At 49.8% G+C, this 19,926-nt stretch overlaps 3 protein-coding genes across 5 annotated transcripts; 1 reads left to right on the forward strand and 2 right to left on the reverse strand.

Annotated features, from left to right (window-relative positions):
• Nucleotides 1-31: 31 nt before the first annotated feature.
• On the reverse strand, nucleotides 32-13,857 carry cnksr2a (connector enhancer of kinase suppressor of Ras 2a). 3 transcript variants are annotated; one of them, XM_061266345.1, is made up of 25 exons: nucleotides 13,273-13,857; nucleotides 12,899-13,180; nucleotides 10,469-10,632; nucleotides 10,189-10,391; nucleotides 9,957-10,044; nucleotides 9,843-9,884; nucleotides 9,440-9,559; nucleotides 9,305-9,364; nucleotides 9,104-9,172; nucleotides 8,803-8,949; nucleotides 8,383-8,495; nucleotides 8,166-8,308; nucleotides 7,954-8,043; nucleotides 6,877-7,097; nucleotides 6,458-6,509; nucleotides 4,114-4,289; nucleotides 3,835-3,908; nucleotides 3,688-3,759; nucleotides 3,468-3,535; nucleotides 3,079-3,176; nucleotides 2,652-2,873; nucleotides 2,407-2,548; nucleotides 1,895-2,122; nucleotides 1,621-1,808; nucleotides 32-1,158 (listed from the first exon to the last, which is right to left on the reverse strand). In XM_061266345.1, the coding sequence occupies exons 2-25, from the start codon at nucleotides 12,960-12,962 to the stop codon at nucleotides 913-915; spliced, it is 3,090 nt and encodes a 1,029-aa protein (XP_061122329.1). In that variant the 5' UTR covers nucleotides 12,963-13,180; nucleotides 13,273-13,857; the 3' UTR covers nucleotides 32-912. The 3 variants fall into 3 exon arrangements, with proteins under 3 accessions (XP_061122329.1, XP_061122328.1, XP_061122330.1); XM_061266344.1 differs by lacking the exon at nucleotides 13,273-13,857 and having other exon boundaries at nucleotides 12,899-13,248; XM_061266346.1 differs by lacking the exons at nucleotides 7,954-8,043; nucleotides 13,273-13,857 and having other exon boundaries at nucleotides 12,899-13,248.
• Nucleotides 13,360-19,020, forward strand: tlr22 (toll-like receptor 22). Its single transcript, XM_061266347.1, has 3 exons — nucleotides 13,360-17,169; nucleotides 17,246-17,363; nucleotides 17,459-19,020. The coding sequence occupies exons 1-3, from the start codon at nucleotides 14,685-14,687 to the stop codon at nucleotides 17,697-17,699; spliced, it is 2,844 nt and encodes a 947-aa protein (XP_061122331.1). The 5' UTR covers nucleotides 13,360-14,684; the 3' UTR covers nucleotides 17,700-19,020.
• On the reverse strand, nucleotides 18,103-19,569 carry ccl20b (chemokine (C-C motif) ligand 20b). The gene is made up of 4 exons (XM_061266355.1): nucleotides 19,411-19,569; nucleotides 19,217-19,319; nucleotides 18,441-18,515; nucleotides 18,103-18,369 (listed from the first exon to the last, which is right to left on the reverse strand). Exons 1-4 carry the CDS (start codon nucleotides 19,481-19,483, stop codon nucleotides 18,309-18,311), a joined length of 312 nt encoding a protein of 103 aa, XP_061122339.1. The 5' UTR covers nucleotides 19,484-19,569; the 3' UTR covers nucleotides 18,103-18,308.
• Between the last annotated feature and the right edge of the window lie 357 nt (nucleotides 19,570-19,926).

Below are 19,926 nucleotides of genomic sequence, written 5' to 3' on the forward strand. Positions count from 1 at the left end.
TGTGCTCATTATTTCACCTTGCACAAGCACAAAATAAACCATCAAACTTTATTAATCCAGCTGCGTCTTCCAACACAACACACACAAATCATAATTTCATCATGATCGGCCAAACTAATTTATAATCGCGTCATGATATCATCCTGGCACGCCTACAAAAACGGATCGAGTACAACAGCCAAGACAAGACACTCTCTAAAGTGACTGACTGCATCGAGCACTTTTGAAGACAGAACTTGGTGATGGTCATCAAATAAATAATAATATTGCGCGTATTTACAGCAAGTACATGCTGCCGCTCATGACAAGCATTGGCGGCATGAAGCCAGAATCCAAGCTCAACATTGCGTTCTTCCTGTCCATATCTATGCACCAAAGTCAGAACATTAGGAACACATCTATAAAGATATCGAAATAGAAATATAGAAGAAAGAGTTTGATGCATCGCAGTCGTAGATGACCGCAAACTGCAACCAGAATAATAATGTGTTGAATTCTCGCATTATCTTTGGCAGACAGTTCTAATCTAAGATGTGTTGGCGGGCCTAATGTTCTGGCTGCTGAGTACAATTTGATGTGCCATTTCATAACATTGATGCGATTTAAAAATACATTGGACAACGAATAATCCGGGAAAAGTATTCACTCTCCTTTGCATTCTGTCCATATTCAATTGATAATGAAAATGTTTTTTTTTTTATAATATAATTTTTGTCCCATTTTTGTCCATTCCATTTAAATATGTTTTGGTCTTGGATGCTAACTGAAAACAAATGACACCCAAAGGGTGTTGAAAATGACTTCTTCCCGCTCCAAACGATGACATTCAACCAATCACGTCAGGGCCTGCGGCCGGGCTCATGACATCACTTCCTGCTAAATCAACACTCTGCGGTGGCTGCTCCTCATGCATCAGACATGCGTCTCGATATAGGAGTGTGTGTGGGAGAGCGAGGGCGTCGACGGCGGCCCGGGCTCGGGCTCGGCCTCAGGCCCAGACTCGGCCTCGGGCCCGGACCCGGACTCGGGCTCATCGGCCTCGTTTGGCATCTGTGAGAAGTGCTCCTGATAAGCTCGCTTCCAGTCCTGGAACTCTGCGGACGACAGCTGGGGGCGGGCCAAGAGCCTTTCAATCAGGGCTAGCTGCCCCTCTCTGTCCTACGCACAAACACAGGAGGGGAGCGCAGGTGTTTGAGTTGTTTATTTTTTTTTAGGTGGTGCGGGGTGTCTGACAAAGCGTGCCATCTTCAAAACGCAGACACACGGAAAGCAAGACAGACACAAAGTTTGGGGACGTCTGATGTTTGTAAGGTGTCAGACATCCGCAATCCTAGTCCAAACATGGAAGCCAGAGCCCTCCCCGACAAAAAGCCACAAATCCTGAAGCCACAAGACCGACAAGTGAAGCTCCCCCAACCATCCGAAATGCATCAGACGGCACACGGCAGCACAGACGAGCTCGCAAAGCTGAGCACAAGTTAGAGACGCTAACATTGCACACACAAATGCACGAACAGCGTTTTTTCATTGATGATGTAAGTAAGCCATATGGTTCCCAATGCGTGCCTAAAATGTGATTATTTTTCATATAATAGTTTGGACGATGTGGTGCGCACCGACCTTCAGCGTGGAGCTCAGGATGCGTAGGCGGTGCAGGCGCTCGTTGAGCTGCGGGTCTGCAGCCCGCTGCAGAAAAGACTGCCTGAAGCGGGACTGGGCTTTGGCCTCGGACTCCCGTCCGAGGGGACACACGCCGCCCTGCTCGCAAGCGCGGAACAGGTCGCCCAGGGACGCCACTTCGCTGCCAACTTGGGGCACAGACAACGTTTTTTTGTCACAAACGGGACTTCTACGTTGAATTCATTACCCCCGTCCTACTCCCCCCCCCCCTTACTGTTGTGCGTTGGCTGCTCGTCCATGGCAGGAGGCGCCAGCAGCGCATGTAGGTTGCTGTCGCGTGGCAGCGTGAAGCTGCGAGGTTTCCCTCCTTGCGTTGCCATGGGGATCAGCCTCTGCATCGCCACGGGCAACGGTACATTCCTCGGCGCAGGAAGCGTGTAGACGGCCCCGGCCGAGACAGGCGTCGGGCCAGCCGGGCTTGGCTCGGCGAATACGGCATCCTCTGGAAGACGGAGGAGATGAGGCTCAGGGATATTTTAGGGAAAATGGCACCTGTATGCAAATACTCGGATCCAGATTAAAGAAGCAGATAGGTGGAGAGACGCTGGTCTCGAGGGAATCGCAGTCTTTTCGGAAGTTTCCAATGATGTTGTAACAAGTCATGCAATTTGCTGTGGGTTACTTTTTACCTAATAACGGGAGGCGTAAAAGTAAATAGCAAGAAGGTGAGTTGCTTTGTCACATTACCCTAACTCCGCCCCAAGTCCAAATGGCATGCGGTGTTACCTAGCGGTCCCGTCTGCAGGTAGTGCAGTCCTGCTTCCGTCAGCGGCGTCTCAATCAAGTCCTGCCAGGAACGTCTCTGAGACGAGGACGAGCGGCCAGGTGAGCCCGTCTCGCTACTGCCCCCCGCAGGACTGGAGCGGTACTGAGGAGGACATTGGGATTAAGTGGAGAGTCCAAACTTTACACTGTATGGAAGAGGAAGGGCATTCCGAAAAGTAAAAAGAAATCCGTGGATTGACAAACACCTCTGCGGGGTCACATCGGTATGCCAGGTCGCCGCTGCTGCTGCTGCCACCCGGCCTCCTGCCGCCGTGCACGGCGCCGCCCCCAAGAGGGCCGGGGTGGTACTGAGGCTCGGCGGCCGTGGCCGTGGACTCGCCGCAGAGAAAGTCCTCCTGAGACGAGCGGGACCGCGACGTCTCGGTGGACGACAGTCGCGTAGTTCGGCCTTCTACGTAAGCGCTCATCTGGAAAAAAAGATGGTGGTACTTCTTATGTCTTTTTACTCTGCATTGAGTGCATTGATCGTATCTCAAATCATCAGTTCCCATTGAAATAAACGGTGAAGCCATTAATTTGTTTCAGGCGATGTTTTTATGTTGCGAATTTTGACCGATTTGGGGGCGGGTTAATAAATTTGGCTTCACCATATATGGGCTATGCACAACTCACCGACGGGGGCCGGGGGTAGGTATCGTACGGAGGTGGGGGGCTGTCCTGTTTGGGGCTGGAGGTGGCGTCGTCCTCGTGCTCGCTCTCGCTCCAGTAATCTGCGAGAAAGCCACGAGGCACATTCCCAGGCTTAAGGTAGCCATCCTTCGGAATTTCAAGCCCAACACCGTTGCCAACGCGATATATTCCAACGTATGGACAAATGTATCTGCTGTGTCATCACATTTGTCAGTCAAATCCATCTAACATAAAAAGCCGAGGGTTACTCGTTTGATGTGTGGCGTCCTGCTGTCTCGCGAAGGAAATCGGATTCTCTTGTGACGACTTGACCTCTGTGTCGATTAGTGAGGTATAAATTGGGGTGAGAATTGCGACATGGCAAGGCTCACCCTGCTCTTGGCGAATCCTCTCTCTCTCCGCGTAGCCCGCAGCAGCCGTGTTGAGTCGACTCAGCCACCTGAGGGTCGCAAAGACAAAGGCGTTGGGGTCGGGAGCGTGTAGAGAACAACATAGATGATGTCGAGAACAACATATCGTGTTTGCAAACATCTGACAGCGAGCGGATGGCAAATGTTTTGCGACTTTTGACATGGTGGAGGGTTTGGTGACCTGTTCATGTCGTCCACGCCGTCTGCCGCAAAGAAGAAGCTCTTGACCTTGGGGTGGCATGCTTTGAATGCGCTGGTGGGCAGGCACAATTACAGTAAGACACACACACAGACATGGACATTGGCGTATCGGCTTGTGTTCACTTACTACTTCTTTCGGCATTCACTTGCGCGATCGATTTTAAACTCTGGCAGACTGACAAAGCCCTCTGCTTTCTCATCCTGCACACAAGAGATAACTCCTAAAGAGATGATGGGCAGCAAAACGAAAATATTACACCTCAAAAACACCGCTGTGTGTTTGTTTGAAACATGAGATGTTCTAAATTCGCCGTAGTCTTTTCAGGACACGTCCCGAGTGTCTCATTTGAGCAAAATGTTTAACCCGAGCGGCTCGGCGGCTGTTAAAGCCCCGGAGCGATCGTACCTCCTTGTTGATGTACCAGTAGAGGCAGGTGTCCTTCAGAACGAACCAGTACTTCTTCCATTTATGAGAAAAGTAACCCTTGGCATCTCTCTTGCGCCACAACCAGCCCTCGCAGTCGCCTCGGCCCAGCGCCTTGCAGGAAACGCGCCGGCGGCTCAGGCCGGCCAAACTTCGACCTGGAACAGAGAAATGTTGACGTGCGAATTTGCAGTAGTTGCGTTTCTGGGTTTGACAAAATCACTGCACTGCAGTAGGCCAGGGTGTGTTTCATAGCTCGGAGAGGGGAGGGCTGCTTTTCTTTCGCTGTAAGAATTGAGAAACATTTTTCACAGCGGACTCCTCATTAGGGCCTGCAGCGGCCAGTCATCCATTTATTTCAGTGCAAATAGCAGATTGCAATAGTGCTGAAAATAGGCAAAACTAACTAACTTGGAATGAGTTTACAGTGCATAACGTAAACTCGAGGGCCACAACAGAAGGTTTACAAGCCTTTGAAATCCAACAAGGGACACGTAACAGCTTTACAGAGACAACAATGCTCATTTTTAAGTATTATTTTAATGGCATGTTTATTATTTTGCTTGTAGAAAAGCACAACGTCAGCCTATTTATTTCAGGTTATGTGCTCCGGCTTGCCGCCACAGAATCTGAATAACATTTCATTGCCTACTTAGCGGAAGAAGGGCTTAGATTTGATCATGTTCATTTGCAAGCTTTCATCACAGTTTTGTAAACAAACACACTCTGCTGAAACATGCGGATGGAGCTTTGAGCAGATGGTGAAACCAACAAAAAGGCCAGCGGGAACCCAAGGAGGAAAAAGTGACAGTAATAATAATGCATTCTGTTAAAAATAATAAAATGCCTTCTAACCACAACACACTCAATTGAAAAAATACATTTCAAAATCATGTATTAGCATGAAATAAATATATGAAAATATAAGGTGGATATGTTGTGAAGAAAATGCCAAATAAATTGAATAATTAACCAATTTATTTAAAATAACTAATTTCCTTGAAACTCGCGATTTAAATGTATCAAATATGCGTGAGCGTGTTTTCATGTTTTTCGAACACAAGCTAAAATTCGGGACGATCGTTTGCATCATTATTATTTATTACTATCTTTTCGTTTTTTATACGGGGGTCTTCGACTAATGGCAGTAATTTTAGCCAATCAAATTTGAGCATATCAAGATGGGGCGGGAGAACAGGTGTTCGCTGACGTCACTACTTCCCTGCCCTTTGATTGGACAGTTCGACACTTTACCGAGCATGCAGGTAACCGATGCAGCTAATGCAGCTAATGCGTTAGCTGATTGTTAGCTTGTAAGTTTGTTCTCTTTTTTTTTCTCGCCCTTCCCCAGTATTAATTCCTTTATTCGTCGACCTTTTGTAAGCCAACCAATAGCTAACCCATAGCTTAGTTTTCGTACGTTTTTTCTCGTTTTTCCTTTCTTTTTCCCCAGTATTAATCCCTTTTTTTGTGGCCTTTTTTTTTTATTTATTTTACAAGGACGTCTGAGTATATGTATTACACAACAAAAGGACTCACAAATAACTCCACAGGAGTAAATGTGGAAAACGAAAAATGAGCTGTATTCTGCAGTTGTGGTGAGTTTGATGTATTTTTATGTAAGCTTTCTTGTTGTTGCTTTTGTCATGTAATGAATGGCACTAATTCGTGCAGTATAATGTTGTCGTTCTTTTCTTTCTGTATGTTGTTGGCTGCACGTGTTACACATTCTGTTCCCGTAAGGAAGTGGGTGTCAGATATTGTGCATTTGCAACAATATAATTGACACATTCAGTGGTGTATTCATTTCAAACAGTGGTTGCCAACCACTGTGCTGTGCGAGACCTTCAAAAATAATCATCCAATTTCACTGTAACAGTATTGCATTTGCATTTATCTTTGCATGCTAGAGCTATATAGTGACAGGGGGAACAATTAGTTAAATACGTGCTTTGGGTTATTTAAGATTGGGAAACGGTGATTTTGTATGGTTATTTCCTTTTATTGGTGCCAAACTGTTGTTAAATTGGCAATGTTTTGCCTTTGATTTACACATTTATATCTCACGTCTGTTGAGAAGCCGTGAAAGATTTGGTTTATGAGGGAGTGACAGGCATCCCGACGCAGGCGTCCGCTGCCAAATGTCAATTCGCTGGCAGGGTTCCTCATCGAGCGCCGGTGACGGCTGCGTTAACGTCAGCAGAGAATGACGAATGCTCGCTCCATGTTTCACTCCGCTCCTTTTAATTCATGTGAGACTAAAGCGGCAAAGCGGTTGCTTGACGGAAGATAAAAAAAAAAGCCAACAGCTCGCTTCCTGGCTTACCTTTATTCTTCCTGCGTGTCTTTTTCTGCAGCGAGGAGGCCTGTTGATACGTCTGTCAGAGAAACAAGAAAAAGGAAGAGACTGAGAGGGTTAAACAGGCTGTTGAATGTCTCGCCGACCTTTCTGGTTGCAAAGCATCTTGGCTAGTAAATGTGGTAGATATCAAGGAATCCAAAGGAGAGAAGATGATACCGGCCTTATTTCAAGGTATCAAGTCTCAAATAGTGATATCGGTCACCGATACCTCAAAAACGTCTGACCTTGAAAGTCTGCCTTGCCAGTAGTTGGTGCTACTCTGCTGCTATGTGACATAGCATTATCTATCATTGTGCTAATTAGATTTTTTTGTATGATAAGTACCAATGGTATCGATACTCAATAGTGGTGTCAGTCTGAAAAAAAGTGATATAAGGACTTACATGGTAAATGGAGGCGGGGTCTCTGGGTGGCGACTCTCTCTGATTGGCTTGGAGAATGTAGTGGGAGGGACTCTGACTGTGGTGGCTCCGCCGCTTGGCGCGCCCGGCCGTGTCATCGCTCCGCTTGCCCGGACGGGCCGTGTGGGAGGCGTAGACGTCGGTCGCGGTCCGCTCTCGCGCCCCGCCACCCGTCAGGCCCACGTAACGCAGCAGCGATGCCTCTGTGGAAACGGGCAGCCAATTGCAGCGCCTTTCAGGGGCACTTGGTTCATTTTGAGGAGGCTCTTCTTGGTCCCAAACGGATGGAATGACGCTCGTGCGGAAAATGGGCCAAATGATGACGCCTGTATGTTTGCAGGTTCTCGTCCAAGGCTACCTCCGGGATACCTGCCGTGGCCTGGTTGCTAGGCAACGAGCGAGCGGCCAAGAGAAGCGACAAGAGCTGTCGGCGTTGTCGTGGCAACAGTGCGAGTGATTCGTGCGGAGGTCAGGCAGAATCGTCTTTTTCTTTCCCTCCTTTCCTCTTTAGTTTTCTGTCTGCGAGTACGGATAATATTTTTATCCATGCAGCCGGCAGCCAGCCTGTCTTTGACATCTCCTGTCCTCGCGCCCTGTTGTGGCTTACGCAAATCACACAGGGAATTAGAGCACATGGTGTACTGATCTCCAACTGGTTGATCTCCCCAAAGCTAGCGGTTTCTCCCCAAGTAGCAGAGAAAACTAGCATGGATGCTGACTTTAATGCTAATATTTGCTGGCTTTTCATGGCCAAATCGAGATATTTTATTTTCAGATCTACAACAGCGCCTGTGAACAGGTACGGTGATGCAAAATCTTTGTTCTACGTAGTACACATGAACGTACTCTGCTCAAGTGCGAGGCGTTGGCGTGTCTCCCCCTCACAAGCGTCACGACCAACCATACTTGACGAATATATGCGTCAGTGGCAATAGAGGGTTGGATTCTGGTTGATGAAGAAGAATGTTAAGTGCCAAACGGTTTGCTACAGCCGCTGATCTTCAAATCGTGTCTTGTGACGGGAGCCTATGACAAGCCGGTGCGCAAACACCGACTTACCTCTGCGGCTTTCTCTGTGAACCTCGGCGGGGTCTTCATAGTCGCCCCCCCAGTTGCACTCTGCAGGCATGGAAATGGGCCTGAGCCTGCCTGCAAGCGGCCACAAGTGGCAAGTGAGAACCTCTCTCTGCCTATCGTTTCTGTCCAGTGGCTTGATTCGAGAGAATGAGAACGATGGCGCTGCCGCAGCGATACGATTAATAAGCGCGTACCGTATGTCGGCGCGGTGCAGTAAAGCGGCTCGTCCTCTTCTCGCCGCCGGGATTCTTGATCCAGAAAGGAGTTGGGCGAATGCGATCGTTTGGCCGCGCTGCTGTGGCCGCGAGATGCCTCGTCCGAGGCGACCGTCTCGTCTCTGAGTCAAAGGAGACACACAGAGGCTCTGGAATGATCGAACGTTGCCGTTACCCAAAGTCTTCCTCGACAGACCTGGGCACGTAAGGCTCCGCGGGCGGAGGTGGAATGTAAAGTTCCTGGAGGGCGGAGGTCTTGGTGGGGGTCCCCGATGGTGTGGCCGAGCCGCTGCCCGGGCTTCCGGTCGGCTGGAAAATGGAAAATACGGAGCCCTTGAAAATTGATCAACAAGTTCTGAAAAGGCAAGATGACCGTTTTTCACAGACATTTCCAGAAAAGTTACACACGGGTCAGGCAAAACCGCCTCTATGTCTATAATTGAAACGGATGGCGGCTTATCAGTGTAACCCGTTCCCGCTGGTATGATTCGTTGGGCAAACAAAACCGGCGCTCTGTCCTAATTACACACTTAAGCCGAGGCCCGCGAGGCACCAAAGTGGGTCAGCGTGTTTTTTTTTTCCATTTTCATCAAGTCTATAATAGGTAGCGACCCACCTGTAGGGCCAGTGGCTTCCAGCGCATGTTTTTGAGCAGCGCCGGGGCGGAGCCCAGCGTGCTCTGCGGCCGCTTCTTCAGCGTTAGCGACACCGAGCCCTTGTCGGCCCGCAGCGACCCCACCAAGTTGCGCAGCTGCCAGCCCACCTGCAGAGATGCGGGCGGCTGGGCGTCAGGCAGTCGTGATGATTGCAGGCGGAGGTGTCGGGCTAGCTCGAGAGCTTTCTTACGTAACCTGCCCCTTGTGAAACTATTTTATGTTCTCCTCCAGACGTTAAAATGCGCACGTGTGCAAACCCACCACGGTCTGGTGATTAACTTGAATGACTTCATCCCCCGCGTGGATCTTCTTGCAGCGGTCAGCCGGAGACTAGAACAAACGGGAAACGCCTGAGTGCACGGCAAGCGTATTGATCTGTGCACTCTCGCGTCATCGCCGTGCAACCCGATATGACGTCAGGCTGGAAACGAGTTATTCTTCTGTTTGAGTGCCACTTCTCACCCCTTCCGTGGTCCCCGTGATGACATGGAGCCCGTCGTAGGTTGACTTGATGTACATCCCCTGGTGGCGAACACATTGCTTTTGGAATAGAGCAATTCGTCATTTGCCCCCGCCCGATCGAAGCGGCATATTTACCAGGCCTTCAGAGGCTTTGACGTTGGCGAGGCGGACCAGCTCCAGATGGGCCGACTGAGACGCAGGCGGGTCCGACGACACGCGCACGATGTGCTCGCACACTTCGGACAGAGTCTTGCACTGGAGCGGACCGAACAAGAGGCGAGAACACTTTAGAGGACCTTCGATCGGTGACTTAACCAAGCGAGGTGTGGCGGCAAAGCTCCGAGCTGTTGGAATAGCTCGAGACGTTCACCCCAAAAGCAGGTGAACATACGCAGGTGTATTAAATATGAACGCCAGATGGATGACATCATCCCTATTTGCAAAATACGTGCCGATGAGATGAGAACAAGACACTCAAGCGAGAGATTTTTCTGAACCGGCATCGTCAGCGCTGACTCGAATGTGAAGGCCGACTCACCACGTGCAGGATTTTATTCTCCGTCTCAAACACCGTACAGTCCTGAGGGGCACACAATCGCAGCGTCAACCACGTCTTCGCCTCTCAGCTCGGCTCGTCCGCACGGATACGAACCTGCTGCACGATGGTGGTGAGCTCCAGACAGAGCTGGATGACGTTATTTCGCGTTACCGAGTAGTCGGCCACCGCGGCGAAAGGAGACCTGCAAAGAAACGAAAGAAGCTCAAGGTTGACGGGACGTCCGATTGGGGGGCACTCTGACGACTTCTAAGCAAATAGCCCAAACGACAAGTAAATGGCGTCCACCCGTAAAGCTTGGTAGCCACCTATAAGATCTTGCTCTCACCTGTCCAGCCAGGCCAGCAGGCTCTTGGCGGCGGCGATCAGGTCAACCACAGAGGTGAGCAGGTCGTTAGGGAGCCGTCGCGACGTCCTGCTGTCCGATTGGCTGCCGCGACGGCGGCCCGAAATGAAGTTCTGCAAGTTTTTGGCCGAGGCGCCCAGCTTGTGTGCCAGCGTCCTAACGCTCTCCGTCTCCAGGCCAGAGTTCTGCGCGATGCGACAAGGTGGTCCGTGTTGTATTCTTCTGTTATAAAGAAAAGCCGCGCCTGCATCGGACACCTTACCAGCGCACAGAGCAGGTCGACGGCCTCCAGTATGAGCTCCTGGTGTCCAATGCGGGACACTCCCAGGTCCTCCAGTTCGGCGTGGCTGATCCTCAGCAGCCTCTCGCCGCACACGCCGCCATGTTCAAACATGCACACGTACTGCTGCAGGCAGTCATCCAAGCCTGCAACATTGCTAATATTAGCTCCTTTACGTCGAGGACAAAGAACCCACGCATCTGGCTATTTTTATATTGTCTGTCTACGTGTGCCACTGCACCATTTGTGTTGACTCTGTTGCTTGCGGACTCGTCACTAAACTGAAAGATTGTGTGTTTGATCAAATCTCAAGTTGGTCCCAAATAACAAAGGTCAAGCAGCTTTTTGTTGTAGCACTTGCCAATGTGGTGTCTTATGTGATTTCAGGTGCATTCGTGCTCTCGGGCGAAGAAAACGTGCCCACGGAGCTTCTGCGCCCGCCTGCCGAAACAATGAATATATCCATCCTCTGACCTGCGAATAAACACGCCTGTTGGAGGGCAAGTACCCACACACACTCGTTCACGTACGCACACGCGGTCCTTCAGTGAAGGCACGAGCATTGATTTCCCCTGCTGCTCCAAGCCCCAGCTCCATAACTCACTCATCAGTCACAAGCCCTCCAAGCCACTTGCAAACACAAGGGAGGAAAGAATGAGCAAGGAAGTTCTTCAAGCGGCTGGTAAATTGTAGCCCCAACCCCCCCAAGGACAACTCCATCCTAAATGAAAATACAAATCCTTCCTCATTCATTGGGTTGCAGGCACAGCCGCAATATAGAGACCATAAAAAAGTATTATTTACAGGCAGTTCCCTAGAGTGTTCAGAAGTATCCCGCTAAACACCAGACAAATTGTTCCATAAAAATGTGTAACATGTACAGTTTCAAGATGGCCGCCACTTGCCCAGCCCACCTGCACGGCCAGCCTTTTGCAGGACTTAAGGCAAAGGTGGGAGACTTCATATTTGCCTACGGAACACCGTGAGCATGCGCCGCGGAAAAATGCATGATTCAGATCTGACTCACGCACTCCACTCCCACGGATGCACACTTTGCACAAGAGCAGGCCAGCCAAACTCCCACACGCGTGCACGCACACGCTTAGCAACTCCTTGAACGTTTAAAAGGTGGACAGTACCACCTTGTGATGTGAAAGTTGCGGTCGTAGTTGAAAGTGCCAAGTTCCCTTACCGGCCCGGGCTAAACCCATTTGCGCCTCGTCAGCGTATGCAACACTTCCATACAGCACACGTCAAAACATTTGCGCCTTTTGTGCTCATCGTCACACAAGAAACACACATGCAGACACACCCGAGAGGCCCGACATGGATCAAATAGCAGAGGAAGGCACGGCACACGCGGGTTCTGGAGCGCGTTGTATGCACGCCCCGCCGGTGGCCTTCTGTTCTGTTGGGTTCGGGCAGCCGTTGCTCTTGTCAGCTGTTGAGCACAGACGCTCGGAGACCAACAACTCGCCATACGCCCACATGCCGAGCACACACACACACCATATGCACATGAGCAAGCGGGTCCCTCGCGGAACAAAGTGGCAATGTCGCTCACGATGACTGCTTGCACGTCACCGAGTGAGGCATCCTTGACCTGATTTTTATCCATCAATATTCGACGTCTTGGCTCTGCTATTATTTTGACATGTAGGTCAGCTGTTTGCTAAACAAGCCGTAGCCTTTGCCAATAATGGAGCAAGTATCATTTCAAAGAGTGCACGCTTTATAATGTCCATCAAACACAAGTCCTGTCTGCCTCGGCTCTGACATGAATAATAAGAAAAAATTTCGAAGCCTTTTTTGCACCCTTCAACTTTAATATCACAGTCGAGTGACTTAGTTTACGACTGCAACTTTTTGATGCACTAGCTTAATTCATAGCGCTTGGCTAACATGCCTGACGTTGTGGACTTATCGGACTTAGGAGTCTCCTTTTGTTGCGTTCATTCAGTCGGCTCTCCAAATTCTGCCGGGTGTTCTTTTCAGCAACAGGTCGACTCAAAGACAGTTTTGTGGCGCCGGCGGACGGCGGCTGAATTATGCACGGCCGCAAGCTGTCATCTACTGTGAAATGGGAGTCGAGGAAGCTTTGTTCTCCCCAAAAAGCCGCTAGCAAAAAAAAAAGTCTGGCCTTCTGCCATTCACTGCTTCATCACGGCTTGATATTGCTTTAAGCTACGTCGTGATATAGTCGGACTGTGCGAGACCGATATTGGCGCCATCGGTCGTGACTCGTGTTGCTGAAGACGTGCGCATCTGGACTAAAAAGGACCCCTGCCACATGATCTGCGGACCCTCCATACTTCAAATATTGTCATTGTAATCGGCACGAGTGGGAATCTCCCAAAAGGTGCGCTAGCCGATGTTGCCAAGGCTAAACGGGGACGGCGATTCTCAATGTACCTTTCATCCAGTCCACCACCTGGCTGGCCGTCCACTTGCTGACCGGCTCCATCACCAGCGCCATTGGGTCAACTTTGCGCCTTCACCCCCGTCCTGTCTCCCCCCCCCCTCCCAAAAGGAAAAAAATCGTGCACCCCTCGCTCCTGTTTCCTCCTCCACCAGGTAACTCCCCTCCTCTGCTCCCGTTAGCGCAGCGGCGCGCGTGGCGTCAGGCTGCGGCCGTTTGCTGATGCCGCGCTACATTCCTGAGCTGCTGTGCGCGCCCGCGTCGTGGCTCCTCTCCTGGCAACGGGAGACGGCGAGATGAGGCGCGTGCATGTGTGCGGAGGTGTGTGTGCGAGAGTGGCATCGAGAAGTCACACGCATTCTCTCACTCTCTCTCTTTGGCTGCGCACGCGCCTGGTGGGTGGTTCCTCGCTCACGCACATGATGACTGTGTGGCAACGTAGCGAGGCAGATCGGGCGGAGGGAAGATGTCATCCTCCAGAGGTCTTCGCCGTGCGCGTGCGAGGGAGGGAAACACCACCTTCGGCTGCCTTGTGTGGGAACCATAACGAATCCTCAGCTGACCTCCTCCTCGTTCTCCCTCCAGGGTGCAGAGGCGAGTCGCAACTCCCGCTCCCCCCCTCCCACTTGCACTTTCTCCATGGGGAACTCCCATGAAGGTCTTTGCAACGTCCCCTTTCATGCGTGCCGCATCATGAATGGCAATGATGATGAACAGTGACTGCATCAAGAATAGCAGCAAGGATCAACAGTGACTGCCCCCCCGCCCTTATGCTTACCCTACAAAAAAAGCTTTCTAATTGCCTGAAAATGCCAGAAACACTACTTTTGTCTAAACGACGCTCCCCAACCGACTTTAGCAAAAGCGTGCTCTTCCAAACAAATATAATTTTCAGTTTTGATGAGTCTTGATCAGACCTCTCAAGGGACTGCGATGACGTCACGTCCTGCGGGTTGTCGCTTCTCTTTTCTCCTTCCTCATTCAAGCGACGCATCGAAGACTCGATCCTTTGAGTCAAACAAGTGAAAATGGATTGTGAACCTTCGAGGCCTTTTCCTCACACTTTGCGTAACTGCTGCTGTCTTTACTTCATTATTCTGAAATACCATGCTTTATTTTGAAAATGTTATCCGGATGTCGCGTGTTATCTCTTCTTTGATTGAAATGTGTCGACCGGAGGTTTTCTCGTCATTCCTTTTTTTGTCAAAGCTGACCGACTGACTTCAGAAGTTTTTTTATAAAAACCTTTTTTTGAAGTCATTTTTTTTGACCGTGGAGAATTTGCTGATGGTGGTGAATCTGTGGAACGACTCCGACAACCAATCAAAGGGTGGCACACTTTGACTCAAACTTATCTGAGAGCCGTAGGTCTGAGTGAAATCGTATGCAGTTCCTCTTTTATTTCCAGTTGATAAGAAATCAAACATAACAAAGGGCAACTTCCTCCTTTCGTTTTAAGGACTGTGCAATCCTGGATATTCCGGCCTGAAGCGTGAAACTTTCTCGACCCATGTGAGCCCGCGGCCACACGCTCTCACTTCCTCACGCGTGACAGTGAAGAGCAGGATTCCCACACACAACTTTGACATTTGGTTCGCAGACGCTTACATTTACCAGCTGGTCGGGAAGTGTGGAAGAGCCTTGATGAGCCTCCGTTCGCGGCGTCCCTCTCTTCTTTATTTTTAAGGTTACTTTTCATATTGCTCTCCAAATATGTCCCATTCTGAATGGACTTAATTTGTACTTTTGGAACGACGACCTAGAGCAACCTCTCGGACGATGGATGATGGTAATGACCCCAGAAGACGACTCTCGTGGTTGAGCATTTGTTTTGTTTTCTCTCTGAGCGCCAACTGTTGCGCCGGATACATACTGAAGGACTGTCGAATAAGCAACGACAACGCCATCTGCTCGGCCAGCAAGCTACGAGCCGTCCCCCGGGACATCCCAGCGTGGGTCAAAACCTTTGACTTGAGCGTGAACAAAATCTCCAAGCTCCGAGTAGGTGATTTCCTCAATTTCACGCTCCTGACGGAGTTAGGCCTGAAGCGCAATAACATTTCACAGATCGAAAAAGGCACCTTTGCCAGCCTGCGCTTGCTGCAAAAGTTAAATCTGAATAATAACCGTCTGGCACAACTGGGAGATGTGTTTGAGGGTTTGAGCAACCTGAGCGAGCTAAGACTAACAAGCAACGTCATAAGAACTGTGACCCCTTCCTCCTTTAAGCCCCTGACAAACTTGACAGTCTTGGACCTGTCATTCAACAAACTGCAGCGCTTGACTCAGGTCCACTACGCAATACAGCATCTACCCAATCTGAAGTATCTCTTCCTCAAAAAAATTGACGTCACCATTTTCCAGTCCTGGGAACTGACCAACAACACCGTGGGCCTCGCGTACCTCGATCTGTCTCAGAACCGTATCGACGTCTTCGCCGTCAGCGCCAATGTTTTCCAAAACCTGACTTGGCTGAACGTGGGGGGTTCTCCGGGAAGGCACAAGTTGTCGTGGGAGGTTGGCCGAGGGCCTCTTCTCGGACGGCTGAACTCGCTCGATATCGGCGGACTTCACTTGACGCAGAAGGTCGCCGGGGCGCTTTTTCAGAGTGTCAACTTCTCGCTGAGCAATCTACGGATGAACGCCATGAAATGCGACCTCAGGCAGCTGGTGGACGTGTCCTGCACCATCCCGACACTGACTCAGTTGCAACTCAGACGCAACAAGCTTCGGCTGCTTAATGGCGGTCTGCTTCGGCTCTGCTCCTCCGTCACCGAGTTGGATTTGGCCGACAATCGCATGAAAGACGTTCTCAACGGCTCCTTTGGAGCCCTAAAAAATCTGAAGAGGTTGACTCTCAGTCAGAACAGTCTCTCCTCAGTCCCGCCTGCCGTTAGGAATCTGTCCAGACTTCTAGAACTGGACCTGAGCTCCAATAACATCAGCACGCTCACTTGCGAAGACTTTGCCGATCTCGGCAAACTCCGAATCCTCGGCCTTTATCAGAACTACATATCGACCCTCCACCAGTGCGTCTTCAAAGGTCTGGGCAAGCTTGAGGTCCTCAAATTGCAGACCAATCGAATCACTCAACTGGCCAGTGCATTTAAAAGGTACTTACCGAATCTTAGACAGCTGAAACTAGATAATAATCAACTCAAGGCTATCGAAAAGGGCGCATTTGAGGGCTTGCGATCTCTCCAGAACTTATCGTTGCAGAGGAATCAACTGGAAAAGCTTGAAAACGGCTCTTTTGTGGGCCTGACGATGCTCACCGACCTTTTGCTGCAATCCAACGAGATCCAACAGATAACCGCGGGCGTTTTCAATGATCTGGCCAATTTAAGACGGTTAAGTCTGTTGGACAATCGCATCAAGTACAAGAGCAGTATGCCGTTGCCGGTGGCGCCGTTCTCGAGGCTTTCTCGACTGGAGACCTTGGCCATGGCGGGCCAACACAGCAGAGGCAGGTCCCAACTGCCCCGCAACTTTCTGCAGGGTTTGACCAACCTTCAGATTTTCGACACGAGAAACGTCTTCCTCTCTTCCTTGCACCAAGACACCTTCAAGCACACGCCTGGGCTTCAGAAGCTTGACATTAGCTCAAATGAGTTGATCGATATCTCCCCCAGCTTGTTTGAGCCCATCCAGAACCTGCACAGCCTCTACATTTCAAGAACCACTCTCCGGTCGCTCGATTTCCTGAAGGAGGCCAACCTTACCAAACTCGAGTTCCTCCAAGCACGAAGGAACCAGTATTCGGTCATCACCAAGGAACAGATGGACGCGCTTCCTTCCCTGGTGTATTTGGACCTTCAGGGGAACAGTTTCCTATGCGAGTGCGACAACTCCCAGTTCCTGCTGTGGTTGAACGAAAGTCAAGCCCAAGTCTTTGACGCCCACAACTTTGTATGCAACTACCCCCCGAGCCTTAAAGGCATGAAGCTGCTGAACCTCGACATCGGATCCTGCTCAGTGGATGTAGAGTTCATCTACTTCATCTCCACTACCGTGGCCGTACTCTTGTTTCAGTTGTCATCCTTTACCTATCACTTCCTGCGGTGGCAGCTGGCCTACGCCTATCACCTCTTCCTGGCCTTGCTGCACGAGCGGAAATTCCGCGACAAACAGCCCGAGTCGCTCTACGACGCCTTTGTCTCTTACAACGCCGGCGACGAGGACTGGGTATTCAGGGAGCTGGTGCCCAAACTTGAGGAGGGGCAAGGCTGGAAGTTGTGCCTGCACCACAGAGATTTCGAGCCAGGTAGGGTTACATTCATTGCAGTATCACCTGTGCTCCAAAGGATGTCGCCATTGGCCTCATTTTATTTACTCTTCAGGGAAGCCCATCATGGAGAACATCACCGACGCCATCTATGCCAGCAGAAAATCCATCTGCATAATCAGTCGCAAATACTTGCAGAGCGAGTGGTGCTCCAGAGAGATTCAGGTGGCCGGGTAAGAAGAACAAGTTTTTGTGACTCAGCGCTTTTGCCACCTCTGCGAATGACCATGACACGTCAACGGCACTCTGATTAACTGTGTCCCGACAGCTTCCGCCTGTTTGATGAGCACAAGGATGTTCTCATCCTGGTCTTCCTGGAGGACATTCCCATCTGGGAGCTGTCTCCTTACTACCGCATGAGGAAGCTGGTGAAGAAGCAGACCTTCCTGAGTTGGCCTCGGGCAGCCCAGTGCACCGACCTCTTCTGGGAGAAGCTCCGGCAGGCTCTGCACTCCAGAGACAATCCCGGCGGGGAACTGCTACTGCTCACCGTGGAGAGCAGAAAGTGACAAATGGACAGACGGAATGAGGCGAAGGCGGTGAAGGCTGGATTCACACAAATTCAAGAGCTTGATTTTAATTGCATTTGTATCACTGGATTGAACCCTGCCTTATGACGGACGACGTTTGCTCTAACCAAACAAGAATTCCATTCGCTCGCAAAAGCAAAATCAGACTGACCAGTCCTCATTTGAAATTGATCTTACAGATTTATTGCTGTGTTGCTAAATCAAGAAAAATGGTGGTTATGGGTGTCATGTTATAACTGTGAAATGTTTTATTCTTATTTTGTATTGGGGCAGTGTAATAGTGTTCCCAATGTTTGCTAGCGAGGAGGCATCGGCTCATCGGAGCAGCAAGATTCTGTCACGTCATTGCAGCGACTGAGTGGAACAACACGGACGCATGTGGTACAAAAAAAGTCTCTTTTAATAAATAAGCAGACAACCAAAACAACACAACGCCAAAGACATTTGAAAAGCAAATAGGACAATTCTCAAACGAAAAGCTGTGAGAACCTTCGGATAGCTACTCTTGGCTGTTTACAAAACAGAGCTTACATATGTCTTCACATCAAAAGTCCAATTGAATCTCCAACCAAAGGAACAAGTCCAACTTCATGCCGCTGTGGTGGTGTTGGCGGATTCCTCAAGGGCCTTTGTGTTTCTCCTGCGCTCACTAGAACGGAAAACCTCAGTCAGACGCAGGAACGACTCTGAGAAAATCGCGTCGACGCGCGTCCTACTCACTCGATGCAGCGCATCACTCGTTGGGTCCAGCTCGCGACGGGATTGGCGCACAAAAACCTTCCGGGGAGGTGAAGGCTGCAAAACAGGAAGAACCAGCACGGGTGTTAATGAGCAGCCTGGAGGAGTGTCAGCTAGCTTATGGTTAACCCGCTGACGGACGCTCGAGAGTAAATTTCTTGCTTCAGCAGGCCGCTATGTTTGCATTTATTTGACTTTGAACTCACATCAAAGTTTCCTGTCAGTTTGTTTGCACAATGCGTGGTCCACTTATTCCACTACAATGTAATTTGTCTCCGTAAGAAGCCCGTTTTGTCTTTGTGTTGACTCAGTGAGTAAACACACCAGTGAACAAAAACTAGATGACGCAACCAAAGACATCCGCATACACCCAACCCCCAAATGAAATGATGTCAATTGTGCGCGGCACCTTTGAAATCATTTGTAGACCTCAAAAAGGGAATTTGTTGCACCTCATACTTTTTACTCCATTCTTTGATTTACTTGTGGTTGTTGTTTATTCCTTTTGATCAACCAATTGTTTTTATTGCTATCACATAAAAATGCTCCAAACATTGTCCAACCTTTGATAAATGATGTCATCTGGGTGAAGGAATTTGAGAATGGGACCTTTGAACCTAAACGGTATGATTTAAAACCGTTTTTCAGGTTCACTCGGCCCAAAAAAAAAGAAGTCAGACTCTTGAGAACTTGAGATGGACAATAGTCACCAAAAGCTATTGAATCTGAGTGTTCTCATGGTTGTCAAGGCAACTCACATGACAGCGTTGATGTCGCAGGACTTTCCCATGGACTGGTATGTGTAGCCTGACACCCGTTGGCATGGCAACTCCCGCCTGATGTACTTCAAACAGCAACTGGCTGCAAAAACAGGGTAAAATGGTTTTAAACGTCATCGGTAATTTCAGCAGAAATAGAAGAAGGCGGTGTCTTCCAAGAGTTAGGATCTTACCCGAATGCGTGCCGGCCATGAAGCTGGTGAGGATGAGCAGCCCGCTGAGGAGAAAGATGGCGTGGCCTCGCATGCTGGTTTGTGTTGTTGCCTTGAGGGTGTTTGTTTCCAATGTGTCAGAGAAAGCAGCCGTCTTCTTTTTATGTGGACTGGTGGGAGGGAGCCTACCTGCCCACCTGTGCTTGTGCAATGGTTGGAAAGGGGCGGGTGTCCTTTTCTTCTGCAAGATATCAGGATGTGCTCACCTGAGCTCACATCATAGAAAGGAATGCCGGCCAACATTTTCAGGTCCTGTTTCATCATGATGTCATACTTGATGTTGCCAAATTGTCCCGAAAGACACAGGCTCACATTTTGCAATGATTGTCGATAACTTCGAGTCCAAACCACCCACCTAGGTTATGGGGACAAAACAACAAACAAAAAAAGCAAGGGCGCTCAACGTCAATATGTTGGGAGAGTGGGACGCATTTGCGCCTCACATTTCTGGGGTTCAGGGTTAGAATCCCAGTTCCA

This window comes from Syngnathus typhle, linkage group LG19 (genome assembly GCF_033458585.1).
Source record: "Syngnathus typhle isolate RoL2023-S1 ecotype Sweden linkage group LG19, RoL_Styp_1.0, whole genome shotgun sequence".
Classification (NCBI taxonomy): domain Eukaryota; kingdom Metazoa; phylum Chordata; class Actinopteri; order Syngnathiformes; family Syngnathidae; genus Syngnathus; species Syngnathus typhle.

Bases quoted from the DNA above. Each gene is read 5' to 3' on its own strand.
- ccl20b (XM_061266355.1), bottom strand. From the start codon at position 19,483: ATGCGAGGCCACGCCATCTTTCTCCTCAGCGGGCTGCTCATCCTCACC. The intron at 19,320-19,410 runs GTAAGATCCTAA...CTGTTTTTGCAG, and splicing joins CATGGCCGGCACGCATTCGG to CCAGTTGCTGTTTGAAGTAC. The intron at 18,516-19,216 runs GTGAGTTGCCTT...CCTGTTTTGCAG, and splicing joins TGCGACATCAACGCTGTCAT to CCTTCACCTCCCCGGAAGGT.
- tlr22 (XM_061266347.1), top strand. From the start codon at position 14,685: ATGGATGATGGTAATGACCCCAGAAGACGACTCTCGTGGTTGAGCATT. The intron at 17,170-17,245 runs GTAGGGTTACAT...TTTACTCTTCAG, and splicing joins CCACAGAGATTTCGAGCCAG to GGAAGCCCATCATGGAGAAC. The intron at 17,364-17,458 runs GTAAGAAGAACA...GTGTCCCGACAG, and splicing joins AGAGAGATTCAGGTGGCCGG to CTTCCGCCTGTTTGATGAGC.
- cnksr2a (XM_061266345.1), bottom strand. From the start codon at position 12,962: ATGGCGCTGGTGATGGAGCCGGTCAGCAAGTGGACGGCCAGCCAGGTG. The intron at 10,633-12,898 runs GTACATTGAGAA...GCAATGTTGCAG, and splicing joins GGTGGTGGACTGGATGAAAG to GCTTGGATGACTGCCTGCAG. The intron at 9,173-9,304 runs GTGAGAAGTGGC...CGTTTGTTCTAG, and splicing joins TCACGGGGACCACGGAAGGG to TCTCCGGCTGACCGCTGCAA.